The sequence below is a fragment of the Pseudochaenichthys georgianus genome, chromosome 23, assembly GCF_902827115.2.
Source record: "Pseudochaenichthys georgianus chromosome 23, fPseGeo1.2, whole genome shotgun sequence".
Lineage (NCBI taxonomy): Eukaryota > Metazoa > Chordata > Actinopteri > Perciformes > Channichthyidae > Pseudochaenichthys > Pseudochaenichthys georgianus.
Genome location: NC_047525.1, coordinates 11,218,469 through 11,237,574, shown reverse-complemented (window position 1 = coordinate 11,237,574; position 19,106 = coordinate 11,218,469). Strand labels below are relative to the sequence as shown.

The following is a 19,106-nucleotide window of genomic DNA, read 5'->3' as shown; positions in this document are numbered from 1 at the left end:
GGGGTCAAGCCAAGGAAGATACAGAGTGACGGACGGGAGCTTTTTCCTATGCTGCAAGGTCGAGCAGATGGCAGCCACATAAACGTCAGATGACTGAAAAAGACAAATTGACCACACTGACGGCTTGAAAAGAGCAGCTTCTGCTCCATCATTCAAGCGTATCGAGTCTGTAAAACAAGCAGCCAAATCCCCAAAATGACTCTGCTGGATGACAGTGTCCGCTCAGACAAAGTGGGTAATAACTTCCTCCTACATTGGTAGCGGAAGCCATCATTGGGCAATTTCACGTTATTCCTGACCAGCTTTAATTATCCAGCAATGAGGCCTGTCATAACCATTACATCATGTAGCAGAGCAGCGGAGCAATCCCAGGGGCATCACTGGCTGAGCCAATGAACTCCCATCTGGCCGTGTAGATGTGACTGATGGACTGATTTCCTGCAATGTGAATCTGCACAAAAGGAATTAAAAGCTGCTCTGTGTGCATGTCACATGGAATAATTATACGAACAGGAATTGCTGTTTTCTAAACATACACATTATGTTTCATAGTGGCATTCTCATCAACCCACGCTCATTGCACACCCAGCATATCTCGCACAGTTCAATCCCACTCTGTTTTTCCAGTTCACTCCCCACACTGTTGATGTTCTCTTCTCCTTCCCGGCACTTATTCTGCCACGCGCAGAGCATTCCTATCCTTGTTCAAACACTGCCTCCAGAATTCCTGCCCTTGATAAAATACTCCCTTTCTCTTTCACTTTCTTTCTCTTTTTTAATTTTCACTCTCTAAGTCCTCAGTGCTCCCACCTCTGGAATGCAGAGGCTGTTTCCAAATCACAACTCAGGGGCAGCAACACATTTTGGAGGACAAATTAAAGCTCTGTCTGTTAGATACCTGTTTTTTCTTCCTCTGTTTTGATGTGTTTAAATTGAGGACACACTTAGAGCATCCTTTGTTATTTTATTCTGGGAATTTGGAGAGTTTATATTCCAAATTAAAGGCTAATTTCAAACTGTTTGCATTGAATATACTTAAAGAAGTACTCTTTTTGAGAATTATTAACTTATATTGCTATGTATTAGATCGACTGTAGAAAATATGACATTAGGGACTTCTGTCCAAAGGAACACAAACAAGGGTTTAATGCGTACACCACTAATTTTTGTTTTTACAGTCTGGGTTATTTACTCTAGTTGTTTCCATTTTTAATGCTAAGCTAACTCCCGCCTGTGTCCAGCTTCATATTTAGCATACAGATAAATGATGAATCTCTACAACAAAAGAACTGCTATGTTTTCATAAAGATATTGAGATTTATTTAGTAGGTGGACCTAAATCTAATAAAAAGTTGACACATTACATTGTGGTTATTGACAGCAATCAAAAACAGCAATCAAAACTTTTCAATAACAGTATAAAATAGAAGATGCCATACAATTCAGCAAAAACAGATGTGTCTTCATGTCCAGTGTACTAACAATAATGCTGCCTTTATTTGGAGTCACTGGGTCACATGACTCTGAAACTAAAATGATCAATAAAACATGTTTAGCATAACTGAAGTATTGAAGAAACACATGCAACCCTTTGGATTAAAGATGGAGTTTGGATGTGAGTGAATATCTCTCCAAAACCCAACTTCACTGTGGGTATTTGGCAGTGTTTACATTAGTTTTGGTATTTTCCAGAAAACACTTTTGAATAAAGCAGAATCAATGACACATGATGATGCCTTTTGTGGGAAACAAGTGCACTTAACCCTAGTCATTACAGGAATGTTTCATTTGTTATGAGAAAAACACGATTGTTCGTCTAAAAAAGGATTAACTTGCCACTAGAGAAAACTCTGCTTTTATCGTATATCTATATAATGATGGCATTAAAGCGGCAAACTATCATTACCAAATACGAGCTCAGTAACTTTTAAAGACCCGTGATGGAAAATATCCAGAACATACATTTGTTTGAAGATGGATTATACTCAGTCATACACTCTAGTTCGAGATGGGGGGGGGATTTTTCCTTTTCCAGCCATTTCTTCTGGCAAATTACAAAACTATTAAAGCTATAGCTGAGTGTGTGAATAACAAATGCTGCTAAAGAGAACTATATATACTTCTGAAATATAAATATCATTATGGAGAAGATGCTGAGAAGTATTTGATGCCCTTGGATGAGTTTCTTAATGTTCTTATGTTCTGTCAAGTTCACCTGAACAAATATAATGAAAATATGTTTAACAACTATCTTTTTAGGCCCCTCGATCAGACACAAATAGACTGTAACTGATAATCCCACTTTCAGTAAATAGCTGGGAAAAACCCTTTTTTTTTTGTTGAGTCAGTTGATCTTACTTTCTAAAGCGTATACACTGCAGCAAATAAAGTCACTGTTAGCAAAATGCCAAAAAAGACATATTTGTGGTGTCAAAACTTTGTATTCTGCTCTGCTGCCATACCAGTGGAAATACGTCCGCTACTCAGTTTCTCTCTCTTTTCCTTTTTTCCATGGAAAACTGGAATTGGGAAAAGCCTCTCTCCTCCTCCTGCAGCCTTCACATCCGGGTCAGTTGGGTTTGTTGGAGCTGGATGCTGCCTTCAGGTGTCCCTCGTAAACTTGTAGACTACAAGTTTAGAAGTTGTAAACAACTCCTTGATGAATTTTGAAAACATTTGGCACTTTACGATTGTTCTGTGTTAGTTCATTTCTAAAAAGTAACGAGGTTTGTTGCATTGAAAGCTGTAACGATAATGTAAGGATGTCCTGGTTGTTTAAAAAAAAATCTCTTTAAAGTGGTAGAACTACAAAAACAAACTTGTAGAAGTAATTCCTCACATATAATTGAGTTAGTGTGTTTTTCAACAGTTATTTTCATTAAAAAAACACAAATGTGTTGATACATTTATAACATATAATTGGGCCAAAAAGTGTGTAGGTCAATTAAATTACCATTGTTTATGTTGATCAACAACATAAACATAAATTATTTAACCATTGTTAGTTGTTAATTAGCTTTCAGGTTGTTTCACTAACCAGTCAGATTAATAATTAAACTCAATGTAGGCCTATCGCATTAATTATCCTAATTTCTGTTGTACTCCTTCACTAGGTCGCTTTTGAACAGCGAGATTGTCAATACCGATCTTTGAAATATCGCTTGAAGGCATCACAAGTTGAGCAGCTCCCAGTTAATGCAAAGGCAGACTGATGATCCAGCTGCTGCGCGCTGACATGGATACAAGTGGCGTTTACTGCTGAAACTGGACACATCACAGTGTGGCTCTGACACTGGGGGACTTCAAAGAACGGAAAAACTTCTTCCACGACCGCACTCATGTGATTTTCCCTTGTTTGAGCCATGTCCAAGACCCTGAAGAAGAGGAAGAACCACTGGACTAACAAAGTCCATGAGAGTGTCCTTTGCAGGAATGAGGAGGGGGAGCTGGGGCTGGAGTTGAAGGGCGGCGCAGAGAATGGACAGTTCCCGGTTATCGGCGAGCTTCTCCCGGGCACAGCAGTGTGCCACAGCGGCAAATTGTGGACGGATGAACTCCTCCTGGAAGTCAATGATACCCCGGTGGCTGGACTCACCACCAGGGACGTCCATGCTGTGGTCAAACACAGCAAAGACCCCGTCCGACTCAAGTGTGTCAAACAAGGTAAGTGTTTTCAAGCTCTCACGACAACTTTTCCCGCATTTCGTAGTTTTCTTGTTCGGACATTTTTGGAAACCGTTAGCTTTTTGACACGCTTTGGTGTTTTGACAGCAGTGCTTTTGTCTTCTAAAACTGATAGCCTCTCGATGTTATTAGCAAACATTGTCGCGAAAATGAACTTTTTGCAGTGTTTTATTGTTGTTTAAGTCTTATGTACACATTTTATTCACATTAGTTGTTGTAAAAATGTGTTTTAGACGTGTTTTGGTTGTGTTTGCAGGGTGGTGTACTGTAGCTTGTAAGGGGGTGTGTTACATTTAGGGCAGTCAGAAAATACACACTCACGTTTTGCAAAAAATTCAAGTGCAAAAGTGTAGTTTAATGTTGTACATAACAACAACAACAAACTTATAATACCATATTGATGCTGTACTGTAATATTTCTAAATGTCATGCAGCCACCGTAGGTCAAGATTACTGAATATCAAGAAGCCAGATACCAATGGCATAAACAATGGACTATATATTGGATTGTACTATATTGGATTACTCTTCATCAGCCTCTGAAAGAATCACAATATTAAAGCAAACATGTCAAAAATCTATATAAAGTATCCCTGACAAATATTTGAAATCGATTGCTATGGAGCTGAAACAAGTAGTCAAATTGATCAGTGTGTATTTAAAAACGTTGTTATGAATACTGTAATCTTTTAAAGCAACCATGCAAATCATTCTCTAATATCTTTGCTGATCGTCTTTGATAGTAAACTTTGAATGTTTTCATTGGGCTGAGACTGTTTATCAGTCAAAAGAAGTTAAAAGAAAAAAATGCTTCCTCTACATTTCCAACTTTTTTATCACACATATACTTTTTTTGATAAGCAATGCAATATTTATTATCCAATTAGTACTACATTAAGTGGATTGGATTTGGAAGGGATATTGTGTAGCAAATTTCCAAGTCCCTATTTCAACAGTTTAGTGATGTCATGAGATTTTAAGAATACCGTGTGATGAGGTCACATATATTGAATGCTACAGCTTTCACATCTTTTGCAGAAGATTTCTGAAGCGAGTGTTGTGGTTTTACTTTCGGCACAGGAAGACAAGATTGTCCTGTCCAACACTCCATAATTGTTTTAGACATGTTTTAATTGAATTGAATTGAATTGCAGCCAGAACTCAAATGTAAATTGGCCTAACATGCACCAACTCCATCTAACGCCTGTCAACGTTGTCCACTAGTTGTGAAGGTCTTATGTCGCAGACACACTCGTCTGGCCGTGTGTTTTTGATTTATGCAGCTAATGACACTGGGTATCTTGCATTGTGAGCTGAGAGGAGGATCTGTAGGCTCATGTTAGGGTGAAAAAATCAGCAAAACCCCGTAAGAGGATTTGGATCAAAGTCTTAGCCTGTGTGTTTGTATGTGTGCGGATGTGGGTGTGTGTTGAGCGTCACACTAGGGATTTATTCAAAAGGTAGCCAAGCCTATATCAAACTTTTTTCCATGAAATATTTATATCCTCCAGTGATTGCTGAAGTGATTGATATTCTCCCGCTGCTCTGCTCGTGTTTGGTGGTTGACAATGTCAAGTTGTTTTTATATGGGATTATGTACATTTGTAAACATGCCCACAAGTAAATATTATCAGGGGAAAAAAACACCCTCGCTGTGTCCTCACAGCAGAGTGTTCAATAACAGATATGTTTCACTTCCAAGCAGAAGCACATTAACTAAACTGTTCCAGTACATTCCTTTTTGTGGAGAGAGATAGACAAAGAGCACAGTACATCACAATAACTAATATAAGGCCTGACACATGATACACATGTCTGCCTGCTGCTTTATCCAGCAATTAAAAACATTTGTTTAAAGCCTACTCTTATAATAATTAGGGCTGTCAGTCGATTAAAATATGTAATCGCGATTAATCGCATGATTGTCCATAGTTAATCGCGATTAATCGCAAATTAATCGCACATTTTTTATCTGTTCTAAATGTACCTTAGAGGAATATTTTTAAGTTTTTAATACTCTTATCAACATATGAGTTGACAAATATGCTTTATGCTAATGTTTATTATCATTTGAACAATGACAAATATTCTCATGAATATTAAACACAACAACCTCTGAACATTACAAATATTCGCCTCAATTCAACCTGGAACCTCTCTCATACAATAATACAATTGTGTGTGTGTGTGTGTGTGTGTGTGTGTGTGTGTGTGTGTGTGTGTGTGTGTGTGTGTGTGTGTGTGTGTGTGTGTGTGTGTGTGTGTGTGTGTGTGTGTGTGTGTGTGTGTGTGTGTGTGTGTGTGTGTGTGTGTGTGTGTGTGTGTGTGTGTGTGTGTGTGTGTGTGTGTGTGTGTGTGTGTGTGTGTGTGTGTGTGTGTGTGTGTGTGTGTGTGTGTGTGTGTGTGTGTGTGTGTGTGTGTGTGTGTGTGGCACTATCCGTGCTAAGTGTGCTGACTTTTCGTACAATGTCCCACTGTCTGGCTTCCTGCATAAAGTCAAGTGCTCGGCGCAGTTGTGGCGAAATGTCGCTCCTCTGTTTTCATTTAAACAGCTCCTTCTATCCGTTAGCGCAGCTAGCTAGCACCAGATGCTAACAACAACAATGCACGTAAGGTCTCTCTCTCGCTCGCTCGGGCCACACATACACACACCCTCCAGATGGCCAGTCGGTGCCTGCCGCTGAGCGTGGAAGTGTGGTCTGCCACAAGCGGGCGGCAGGAGCGGGGCTGTCAGCATCAGCTTGGAGATGGTATTTTAAACTCTGAAACTACGGGGCGGCCAAGGAAAAAAAATACACATGCGTTAATCGCGTTAAAATAATTAGTGGCGTAAATCTTTTTTTATTATCGGTTATCGGTATCGGTCTTGAGAAGCAGGAAGTTATCGGTATCGGTTTCAAAAACCCAATATCGTGCATCCCTAGTTCTGGGCATGTCATTTTCGAGCCTGAGACCTGTAAAACAGGCTCAGGGCGTAACAGGTTAAGCTTTGTATTCATTTATCTTCTTATTTATACACTTGCAAGAAACTATGTGGTTTTGAATTGAGTAAGCCTGTCTATAAAGGAGAGACTTGTGTGTACTCCATCTATAGAATCACTTTTCATTCAGTGTTCTTGATCAAGTATCTTCACTCTTACTTAAAGGTGGGGTAGGTAAGTTTCAGAAACCGGCTCGAGATAGACTTTTTGTTATATTCCATGGAATGCTCTTAACATCCCGATAGCAATGAATATTTTAAGTGCTTTGACAAAAAATCCATAAAAAAATTTCATCTGTGGAAGCCGTAATACTGTAAAAAGTACAAATCTATCTCGTGCCCTCATTGGGCGTGCATTGCAGCAGTACTTCAATGACTCGCCAGCAACAGGCGGTAGGGCTGTGGCGATACACTAATCTCACGATACGATACGATACACGATATTCAGCCAACGATACGATATATATCACGATATTCAGCCAACGATGCGATTCGATACGATTCGATATAATTCGATACACTTATATCATTTTCTGAAAGATTTTAAAGGGACAGTGTGATTTTGGTGACATCTTGTGAGTGTTCCATTGACTTGGATTGAATTAATTCAACTGAAAACTGAAAGCATCAATTATACAATGTATGGCTCTGACGGAGAGTCTACAGCTTGCAAATGCTGGACAAAATGAATCAAAAGATGTGGTGAGAAAATTAGTTTTATTTATTGAAACAGTGCAAACTGTAGCTGTAAAGTGCAGTATCACAATGGACAATGGAGAATGAAAAGGTGCAGCAGGTGGCGGAACACGGGGGATTTGAATGGGACTTGTTAGAAATTAAAATCAATGTTTTGATGGCATAAAGTACCATAAACATACCGTCAGTTTAAATGCTGTTTTATACTGAAAAACCAGAAGTTGTTGTGCACAACCAGTTGTTGAGCTTTTATTCTGAAAATCCTTCATCTCCACATTTAGCATGTGGCTAATATACCATTTCCTATAGAGGTGAATTTAGTAGCGATATGACACGTGTTGCACACCGAAACCTACTGATTTCAACACTACAACTATAGACGTCGAGATATTATTATTGCTGAATATTAAATGAAGGTATAGTTTATTTGAATACGTTTGTTTACAGACGTGGGTAGCATGAGACAACATTCGGAACTACCGGAAATGATACCAGCCGTGAGGTATTTTTGGAGTATTGATTACAGCGTTTAAAATGTATTAAATGAAAAGTCATGAAAGAGATAAGGAGGAGAAAAGGCGTGTTTAGTTATATATTTAATGTGCAATGTCTGAATCCTCTGATATGCGCAACAACGAACATTGGAGACGTGGAGGGCCGATCCCCAGCAGCGCCAACCGGCCCACAGGGAGGATTCAGCAGAGGATATTTAACAGCTGGAGAGGTGGAGCTCGCTCTCTTCCCTTCGCTCACGAGAGCCAGAACACAGCTGTTTTTCTGATTGAACCATCTTCTGCTTGTAACATTACCGCGCTTTTTATTAATTAAAGTATACATTTGAACATTCTCAGAGACTCAATTAGTCTCCTTTTTAAAGCTTCTCTCCTGGACGCGAGTATAACGAACACAGTTATCAGACTTAATGTATCGATACCCGCGGCTGAAATATCGATACTTTCTCGGAAAACTAAATATCGATATATATCGCAAGATCGATTAAATTGCACAGCCCTAACAGGCGGCCACTTTCACTAGTCTGCTGACGTCATGTGCACGTTCATGTGTGTTGGATCACACTTCTGTAAGGAAGTCTGAAGGAAGAGGCGGATTCTTTTCGGCTGTGTACTTTCAAATTGTAGTGCACTCGAGCCGGTTTCTGAAACTTACCTACCCCACCTTTAATATTGAGCTGGCTACAGCCTCTAAAAGACAATAAGTAACTAAAAGTAAGCTAAGGCAACTCCAGAAAGGAGCTACAGAAAGATTTTACTCACAGCACACTGACAACATTTCTTTAACTAATAGTTTTTTCAGTGGAGCTTTGTCTCTCTACTGTGCTTGTGCTTAATGTTGCTTTCCCAATTAGTTTTCCAGACACTCACCCAATCACGTAGATCTAGATAAATACTGGTTATTCTTAGAGCTAGTGGAGTGCATATGTGATTAAGCAGAACATGTTTATCATTCAGTAGTGGTTAAACAGTTGTCCCATTTCCAAAGACACATATTATTTAAGGATGATTACTATCCAGCAATAATAATAGCAGAGTACTCTTTTCAATTTGAATCACTTTTCTTTCATCAGGGCTTTGCTCTCAGTGAATAGCTGCTTGGCATGTCCTTTAGTGGTCTTTTTGAATAATACATCTAGTTATACTCTTCTGAATTGGTCCGCTGCTTCATGAATGTCCCAAATGTAAAAGCTGCGTCCCTTTCTCTTGGAATATCTTGCCTGAATTGCCAACTCGCATTACGATCTTGTCTGTAATTTAAAAAAGCCAATTCATGATCCATTTTCTTTCTGTTATAGTGATCATGAATCATTTTAACGAATTTAACCGCTTACTACATCCTTTTCCTCTAACTTTTCACGACGTCTGAAATCCTAGGGCTCTAGCCCATTTTACACTCTCACACATGCACACACACACATATATTAAGTCCTTTATTAGTCTCCGGGTTGAGGATTAGATTAGATTGCCACCAGCAGCCATCTCTTCCTTGCAGGACGTAATTAGGATCTGCACAAAAAACTGATGGGTATATAAGGGAACATGGGGCACAATTACATTCTCAGAGACACAGAGAATTGTCATTATAGCTAGACATTAGGGGGAATGTAAGGTGAGGTCTGTGGCTAAAGTGGCCCCTGTAGATTTGATGCCAACGTCAGCATTTACTGATACACCTTTTTATATACTTAAAATATGTGAGTGCATGATGATGAAATTTTTTGTAACCAATTCTATCCAATGAATTTGGGCCATTATTGACCTTGTTGTTGATCCAGTTGCGATAAAGTTGGGTATTTGGTAATTGTAGATACACTAATGTGTTGGAATGTGTTTGGGTAAAAGAAAAGTAAAATCCGTGGATTCCTAGTATGCTGCAATAGTTCATAGCATTGCTGTTTCTGGCTCGATCGTAATGTTATTACTAGTAGTGCACGATAATTATCGGCCCGATAATTATCGGTCCGATATTAGGAATTATGACGTCATCCCGATAAACCCGATAACGGTATTAATAGCCCCGATAATATACAATATATTTTTTGGGTAAAAAAAAGAACAACATACGTGTGTGTGGATTGGGATGAGGGGCGCTTGTTTTTCACTCGGCTCCTCCCGTTTTGCCAGTAGTGTGGTATTAGTGGTTTAGGAAGAGGGGAGTTTTTCACAAATCCAGCGCTCCCTAACTGGAGCTATGACGTAAATGGTGTGCGGCCGTGAAGCCAGGACAGTAAACAAACATGTCGTCGGTAGTATGGGACTATTTCAAAGTTTCAGAGTTAGATAGTTTGCTTGCTATTTGTATTAACAAATGCAATGCAGAAGTTCCACGAGGAGGGAAAAAGGCAACGAGCTATAATACTTCCAACCTGATTAGTCACCTGAAACATCGCCATGGCTACGATGGTGTGTTAACAGCGTACGAAGACGCCTGCGCTGCTAAACTAGGGCGAATCCAAAGCCAGCTGCAAAGGCACCGGGGCTTTTACCTATCGACGAGGCTTTTGAAAAAGGCAAGAAGTTTGCCAGATTTGTTTGGGGAAATAAATATGGTCACTTTGAAGAGTCAAAACTGTTCTTGGCTTTGTTTTGTTCATAGTAGTAATGCTCTTGTCATTTGCTCACAACTAGTCTTTTTTTTACCACCAGGTGTGCAAAAACTACAGGTACATTTAATATATATATATATTATATTCTTATCGGTTATCAGTCTTGAGAAGCAGGAAGTTATCGGTATCGGTATCGGTTTCAAAAAAACAATATCGTGCATCCCTAGTTATTACTATACCTTGTGACGTCACAGGACCAGAAATGTAGTAGTAGACAAGAATACCAGTGCAATTCAAAGAATGTCGATACTCGATAACTCGATGGCATGATAAAAACACTCAAATAAAACAATAAATCCCATGTACTTCAACATACACACCTTTACTGTTTGACAACTGTTTTTTTGTTAAGTTGACCAGGTCATAATTCTCTCCTATAGCTGTTTACAAGATACCACTTGAACTCAATTATGGGACTGTTGGAAAAAAACGTGATCATAATTGAGAAATTGCAGACCCTGCCCCAGTAACCCTGTTGCGTGCTGCCATTATGTTTGTTCCTCACAAATATGCAACTCAAGAAGAAGGGTTGATTGAACCCTTATCTGCTGCTTAATGGATATGTTTTAATCCTCCAGGTACACACAAAGCATGCGGGCAATATGTGAACATTGCCAATTGCATCACAGCTGCCTGCAAAATGGTGGAAAGCAAGTGTATTACAGTTGTTGCAAATCCATTCTCTCTCTGCATAGTCTTGGATAATCTGCTTGAAGAGTAAACACTGATTCGGCTGCCTTCTCTCTAATTCATAAATATTTCTCCCAAGGCATAATTAGCTTTATGTCATATACACTTCTCCATTCTCTCTATATCTCTTCTCTTTCACACACTGAAATGCTCCAGTTCAGCTTAATTTCTAAGCACCAGTAGAGGATTAATGCAGCCAGCTATGGAGGCTGTCACTGTATCTTTCACTGCCTCTCCAGTGAGAAGCTCTCAGTAGCTAAACTCCAGTTAGGACTGTATGACGGTTGAGCCTGCTAACAGCTGTTGGGCACAGGTGAGGGCAGACAGTTCCAGGTCAGCCAAAGGCAATCAGTGCGCTCGTCGGGGAAACACTTAGCGTTAGCTGCTGTTGGGGAAAGTCATTACTGCAGCCTGAGTGCATGGAGCTAGAATGGCAGCACCTTTGTCGTTTTAAAAGGTTGTTTTGAGCTTTAGGGATGGCTCTTGGTCTGTCGGTCCTCCTCTTTGGTCCAGATTAAGATTTAATGGATAGTTTCGATGATTAAGTGAGTAGTTTGAGGTACTTCATAGCCAGAGTATTACCTACCTACCTACCGGCCAAACTGCCTCCAGTTTAGAAAAACAGACAGAAGTACTGAGGTAAGGTGCAACCAAAATGTCAATTCCAGCGTTTAAAGTTGGAATAATATTAGAATATTTTCGCTGCTTAACCTTGCTATCAGATAGCGTGTGTGTCTTTAAATGCATTTTCATGAGCTGCTTGCAAAAAAACTTCTAAAATGTCCCATCCTTTCATTAGAGCTCCCTTACAGAGTATAGACATACTTTAACTATGGCTTGTCCTCCTCAAATGTTTGCCTTAATCTACCTATCTTCTTTCATTTATCTTTCTAAATCTAATAAAGGAGCTGTGATTCCACCTCTCCATTTTGCTCAAATCCCTTAGATTGTTTTTATCCAACACCTGTCTCTGCCATCAAATGATTTAAATAAGGTGAAGCCAGTAGTGTTAATTTCGTCAGCTATTTTTTTTATTTAGTTTTAGTCTTAGTCCTGTCCTTCTTGTCAATGAAAACTGTTGAGTCTTTCTTAGTCATCAGATTATATAGAACATTTCAGTCAAACTAGTCTAGAAAAAAACAATAATTTGTCATTTTAGTATATACTAGGGCTGTCAAGTTAACGCGTTAATAACGAGGACCGGGAGGGTGTGTGTATGTGTGGCACGAGCGAGCGAGAGAGAGACCTTACATGCATTGTTGTTGTTAGCATCTGGTGCTAGCTAGCTGCGCTAACGGATAGAAGGAGCTGTTTAAATGAAAACAGAGGAGCGACATTTCGCCACAACTGCGCCGAGCACTTGACTTTATGCAGGAAGCCAGACAGTGGGACATTGTACGAAAAGTCAGCACACTTAGCACGGATAGTGCGGAACATGATTGCAGCGTCCAGGCAGCTCCCGTTCGAGCATATGCCTTGAGTTGCACATAGCGCCAACGATCCATCACACACACACACACACACACACACACACACACACACACACACACACACACACACACACACACACACACACACACACACACACACACACACACACACACACACACACACACACACACACACACACACACACACACACACACACACACACACACACACACACACACACACACACACACCACACACACACACACACACACACCACACACACACACACACACACACACACACACACACACACACACACACACACACACACACACACAATTGAGGCGAATATTTGTAATGTTCAGAGGTTGTTGTGTTTAATATTCATGAGAATAATATCAACGAAATTAACACTAGAAGCCTGTAGGGCTGTGCATCTTCACTGGTCTCACGATTCGATTCGATTACGATGATCCTGTTAACGGTTCGATTCAATTCGATATCCCGATGCATCACGATTCATACCAATGCGTTGCATCCTCAATTTTCTATATTACTGCACATTATTTTTCATCAATGCATACATGCAGTAAATACATATGAACTCTCTTTTTATTATTTAGAAAGTGCTTCAGAAATCAAAAACATAAATGTCTTGACATTAATTTATAAACCAAAATAAATGAATTGTATAGGTCTAGCCTCCCTATATCTGTGTGTGAAGTTGTTCCATCCTCAAAAACCAAAAAAATAATGCTTCTGCAGTCTAGCTGCAGCTTCTAGCAACAGTCTTATGTTAAAGAAAGGACACTGAATGTCCTGAATGTGGCATCACACACAGGACGTGAGTCTGAACACAGCAGACAACAGGAGTATTTACAATAGCATATACAAACTAAAATACTGCATGTGGGTGCACACTTACATTCTCTGTCTTACTGTTACATAAATCCCATGAATGTAAGAGATTAAATTAGCTTCATTATATCACAGTGTGAGAAAAAGTTTTTAGAGAGTACTTGTCCATGGACAAGTGAGTTTGGCAATTTACTTGTCCGAATACATTTTTCACTTGTCCAGAATGGACAAAAATTGGGGCCACTGGAATCTTCTTCTTCGTCATCGTATTTTTTACATTTTCCCACGGTTTTTACAACACCGCTAACGTAAGTGAGCGGTAAGATTTTACTGCATCACACATAGGGTTGGGTATCGTTTGTATTTTAACGATTCCGGTTCTGCTTTTCGATTCCGGTTATTTTTGTTTCTCGATTCCGGTTCTTTGAGAGGGTAAAAATAAGTCCCATGACAAACTGGGAGAAAAATATATTTATGAAAACATTAAGTCAAATCTGTATTCCTATTTACAAATCACTTCATACTGTTTAATTTCTTACGGTTATTGAATACAATTATATAAAAATAATCTCTGCATTGTTTATTTAGTTCTAAGTGGTGCAGTTTGAGAATCTACAAAGACTCCAGCTCATTAAAAACTCTGCAGCTAGACTACTAACGAATACCAAAAGGAGGGAACACATTAGTCCTGTCTTAGCTACTCTACACTGGCTTCCTGTAACTTTTAGAATTGATTTTAAGGTGCTTCTCCTCATATACAAAGCTCTAAATGGACAAAGACCCAGCTACATTGCTGACTCTAATGAACTACACACCTGCCAGAACACTGCGATCATCAGATGCAGGTCTATTAGAGGTCACCAGAATCAGAATCATGCAGCCTTTGTAAACTACGCCCCAAAACTGTGGAACATGTTACCCAACAATATTAGGGAAGACAATACATTAGGCATTTTTAAAAAGGCTTAATCTCTTTACCAAAGCATTTGACTGATTTTACACTATTATACTGCACTATTCTCTGTGATTGACATTGCACTATTTCTCTGTTTTATTCCCCATGTTTTTATTTTTAATTATTTTATCCCACTTTATGCTTTGCTCTTGCTGCTTGTTTTACACTGATTTTATGTGTTATTTTTGACTGATGTAAAGCACATTGCACTGCAATCCCCTGTATGAAAGGTGCTATACAAATAAAGTTATTATTATTATATTTATAGCCTATCCTAGCGCTTTTCTACAACTCAAAGACACTTGCACGCTTACACGTGTCCTGCAATACACATGCTGGCAGCTGCCCAGCTACTCAGCTACTCACTGTTTGTAAAAGTTAATAAATAGTATAAATAGCATTTCAATAATGTACTTTCTATACCCTGCTTCATAAACAATACTGACATTCCTGTGCTCCTCCGAGTCTGGGGGTCCGGGGATGTGAGGACACAGACAGGGAGGCTGCTTCACTTCATAAAGGAAATGGTGGTCAATATTAACAACACAGGAGCTAAAACGCTTAATAACCTTCATTACGTGTTAGAGAAAGAACATAAGAAAGTTTGACAAAGATGAGGCTGTTAAACGGGCAGCGGATCCGCTGTGTGTAGAGAGAGACGCTGAGCTGCACCGTGCAGCGATCAGCTGATACGGAGCATAGAGAGAGAGCTGCGGTCCGCGGTGCTCGGCCTCGCCTCATGTCCTCACAACTCTTATTAATCCCGGGACCGGACAATTGTTATTTGTTCCTACTCGGAACCGAGTTTTGCTTCCCAACCCTGCCAATGTGCTACACTTCCCGCCCTGCCCCCGTCTAACTGTACAGAAAGCGGCGAGATGCATTTCCTTATGAATCGACAAGCAGAACCGAAACTAACATATCTAAACGAACAATGGCGGACACGGACAATTTGCGAATAAGTTCTGCCTTTTGTAAACTGAATTTATCAATAATTTGTCAATAAATCGGGGCGAAAAACGTCACTTGTCCGCCGGACAAGTCAATTGAAAGATCTACTTGTCCGATATTGTAAATAACACGTCCCGGACGGTGGGACGTGTACTTTTTCGCACACTGATATCTCAGTGATTAAGTGAATAATAAAGTTTCTATTGGGTCACTATCAGCCTGTCACTCATTATTTTCAGGGAGGGGGCGGGGCTTGGAGGAACGGAGAGGAGACGGTGATCGCGGAAGCTTTTTTCCTCCTGCCTTCACAAACTTTACACGCGTATCGTCTGAAAATTGCTAGAGGACATTCATAGTTTGCAATCCAAGACTTAATTAAATCCACCAAAAACTGGACATGATTGTAACGCGATTATTTTTGAAAAACATAAATCCCTGTGTCTCTGAGCCGCAGCGACACGGAGTGATTCCTGTTTCAGCTGAACTTTTTTTTCCTTTAGTTAACCAGGTACTACTTCACATGAACCCGGCCCTTGTGTGATGAAGTTTCAGAAGCTCCAAATATGAAAGATAAAGTTCTTTGTCCGCCATCCGATAGTCTGAGGTCAGCATTTTTGTTCACAGATAAAATGATTGTGCAGACTCACCATAAAAACCCATGCCACAAAGAAACAACTCTTAGAACAACTGTCTGTCCGGCACAGCTCAAGGGAAAACCAGTATGTTATGATACTATCAAGCCAATGGCGCGTGTGCCGGGTAATGGGATGACTGATGTGAGTGATGATGAGTCTGGACTGGTCACCGGTCTGTTGGGGGTTTGAGAGATGGGACGGGACAATCCCAGAGAAGTTGTGTTGAGTCAGACACACACTGTGGCGTGGGAGTCCGCTAATGATCCTCAGTGCAGTCAGACTCATCTGTCTTGTTGTCAGGTTCCCATTGAGAGTGTTAAGTTGCACCAGCTAGTGTAACACAGAGTGTGATACACAAACAGACTCCAACATGCACATAAAGCGCCTGTGTGCGCCTGTGTGTGTGTCAGCATGTCTCCGGGGCCTCAGCAGCACTTACGACATGCTGTCCTATCATGCTTGACAGAGGTTTGGTGGAGGGATCCTGTTGTCGTTGCCTCTGTTACACTGTCTGACTGCCAGGCTCACCTCTGGAGACAGGTAATGATAAGGACACACACACACACACACACACACACACACACACACACACACACACACACACACACACACACACACACACACACACACACACACACACACACACACACACACACACACACACACACACACACACACACACACACACACACACACACACACACACACACACTGGGGCAAACAAGTATTTAGTCAGCCACCAATTGTGCAAGTTCTCCCACTTAAAAAGATGAGAGGCCTGTAACTATGAGAGACAGAATGGGGGGAAAGAATCCAGGAAATCACATTGTAGGATTTTTAATGAATTAATTGGTAAATTCCTCTGTGAAATAAGTATTTGGTCACCTACAAACAAACAAGATTTCTGGCTCTCACAGACCTGTAACTTCTTCTTTAAGAGCCTCCTCTGTCCTCCACTTGTTAAATGTATTAATGGCACCTGTTTGAACTCGTTATTAGTATAAAAGACACCTGTCCACAACCTCAAACAGTCACACTCCAAACTCCACTATGGCCAAGACCAAAGAGCTGTCAAAGGACACCAGAAACAAAATTGTAGACCTGCACCAGGCTGGGAAGACTGAATCTGCAATAGGTAAGCAGCTTGGTGTGAAGAAATCAACTGTGGGAGCAATTATTAGAAAATGGAAGACATACAAGACCACTGATAATCTCCCTCGATCTGGGGCTCCACGCAAGATCTCACCCCGTGGGGTCAAAATGATCACAAGAACGGTGAGCAAAAATCCCAGAACCACACGGGGGGACCGAGTCAATGACCTGCAGAGAGCTGGGACCAAAGTAACAAAGGCTACCATCAGTAACACACTACGCCGCCAGGGACTCAAATCCTGCAGTGCCAGACGTGTCCCCCTGCTTAAGCCAGTACATGTCCAGGCCCATCTGAAGTTTGCTAGAGAGCATTTAGATCAGGGGTGGCCAACCAATCAGAGGTAAAGAGCCAATCATTTTACTGTGTTACTGCAAAGAGCCACATCATACACACAGGCACACATGTCCCGAGCTCTATTTTGCTCTCACGGTCCGTCCACACAGCAGCTTTAAACAAATCTTCCAAGGCTTCTCTGCCCATTGACTTTGAATGGGGATGACGTCACTTTGCCTTGCTTTTCGCCGAACTGCATTGTGGGGGAGCGAAGTGAAGATTTTCAGGATTTCCAGGATTTTCAGGATTCAAACGTTGAGCAATGTTCAACTTTTGAAGCTGAGCTGGAAGCGTCAGCCAATCAAATCCCGTTTATGCAAATCTGACAGTACAAGCGCTAGCCAATCAAACCACGTGTATGCTGGGAGAACCAGACCGCCGTTCATTTCCTCATATTCCAAACGAGAAATTACGGTATCAAATCACCCGGTTCTTTACGACCAGAACTATTAACGGGATACAAACCGGAGGAACCAGGCATGGAGGGAGGTGGCAGAGACAATGGGTGAAACTGGTAGGTTTTCGCCTGTTTGGGGAGTTTATATATATATATATATTAGGGGTGTAACGGTTCACAAACATTTCGGTTCAGTACGTACCTCGGTTTTTAGGTCACGGTTCGGTACGTTTTCGGTACAGCAGAAAAAATTATCACAGAACATATTTTTTTTAAATTATTATTAAACTGTGAATAATGTATTCACTCAAATAAATACAAAATATAATAAAATAAACATTAAGGTGCAGCATTTCGATGAACTCAAATAATCTGTATTTGAACTTTACTGTACTAGTACTCACAAAACATAACATATTAGTTTTGGGTTTTTAATTATTATTAAATTATGAATATTCTCTCAAATAAATACAAAATATAATAAAATAAACATTAAGGTGCAGCTTTTCGATGAACTGAAATAGTCTGTATTTGAACTGTACTGTACTAGTACCTAAGCAGCCAGTTTGACATTAGGACTTGCTTGTCATTTCATGTTTTTTTAAAGAAAGATGAACTTGTCCACATTGCTTGCCGAAAGGGCAGATCAGCTGGCACTAACAATGTCTCATGCTGTGGAGAACACCCTCTCGCTAGGGACAGAGGTAGTAGCAGATACAGCCAGGTAGCACTTTGCTAACATGGCAACATAAGGATATTTGCCGTTTGTAATAGCTTTGGCTCGGTCTGAAGTTTTTGGTGGAGGCTTAAATGCTAGTGGGAGTTGGGTTTGCACTTCAGTCTTTTGGTACCGGTGATATTCACGTTCAGGTGATGCCTTTTCAAATGAGTGTGCAAGTTTGATGTATTGCCAGCCGCGTAACCAATTTTAGTTGAACAATGCCGACAAACAGCTTTGGTTCGGTCCACCTGTCTTTGTCCGTCATCCTTGTACGTAACTGCGAAACCAAAATGTTCCCAAACCGGAGACTTCAATGATGCTGGAGGATTTTCGAGCTCAACTTTATCTGCGTTCGCCATTTCGACAGTTCCTCAAATTACTGACTACATTTGAACGCATCCCTCTGACCAGCTCGTCCAATGAATTGACTTGCTCGTTCTATGAAGCGTTGAACACAATGGGAGCAAACTCTGAATGCTGCGACGCAGCACCTGAGATTAC

The 19,106-nt window shown here is 40.5% G+C and overlaps 1 protein-coding gene across 4 annotated transcripts in view; it reads left to right on the top strand.

The window, feature by feature from the left end:
• Positions 1–3,204: 3,204 nt before the first annotated feature.
• Positions 3,205–19,106, top strand: part of magi2a (membrane associated guanylate kinase, WW and PDZ domain containing 2a) — a 241,919-nt gene continuing 226,017 nt past the window's right edge. For all 4 annotated transcript variants that reach the window (XM_034112520.1, XM_034112517.1, XM_071201833.1 and 1 more), the window contains exon 1: positions 3,205–3,663. In XM_034112520.1, the coding sequence (XP_033968411.1) occupies positions 3,363–3,663 (301 nt within the window). In that variant the 5' untranslated portion in view covers positions 3,205–3,362. The remainder of the gene's footprint in view (positions 3,664–19,106) is intronic.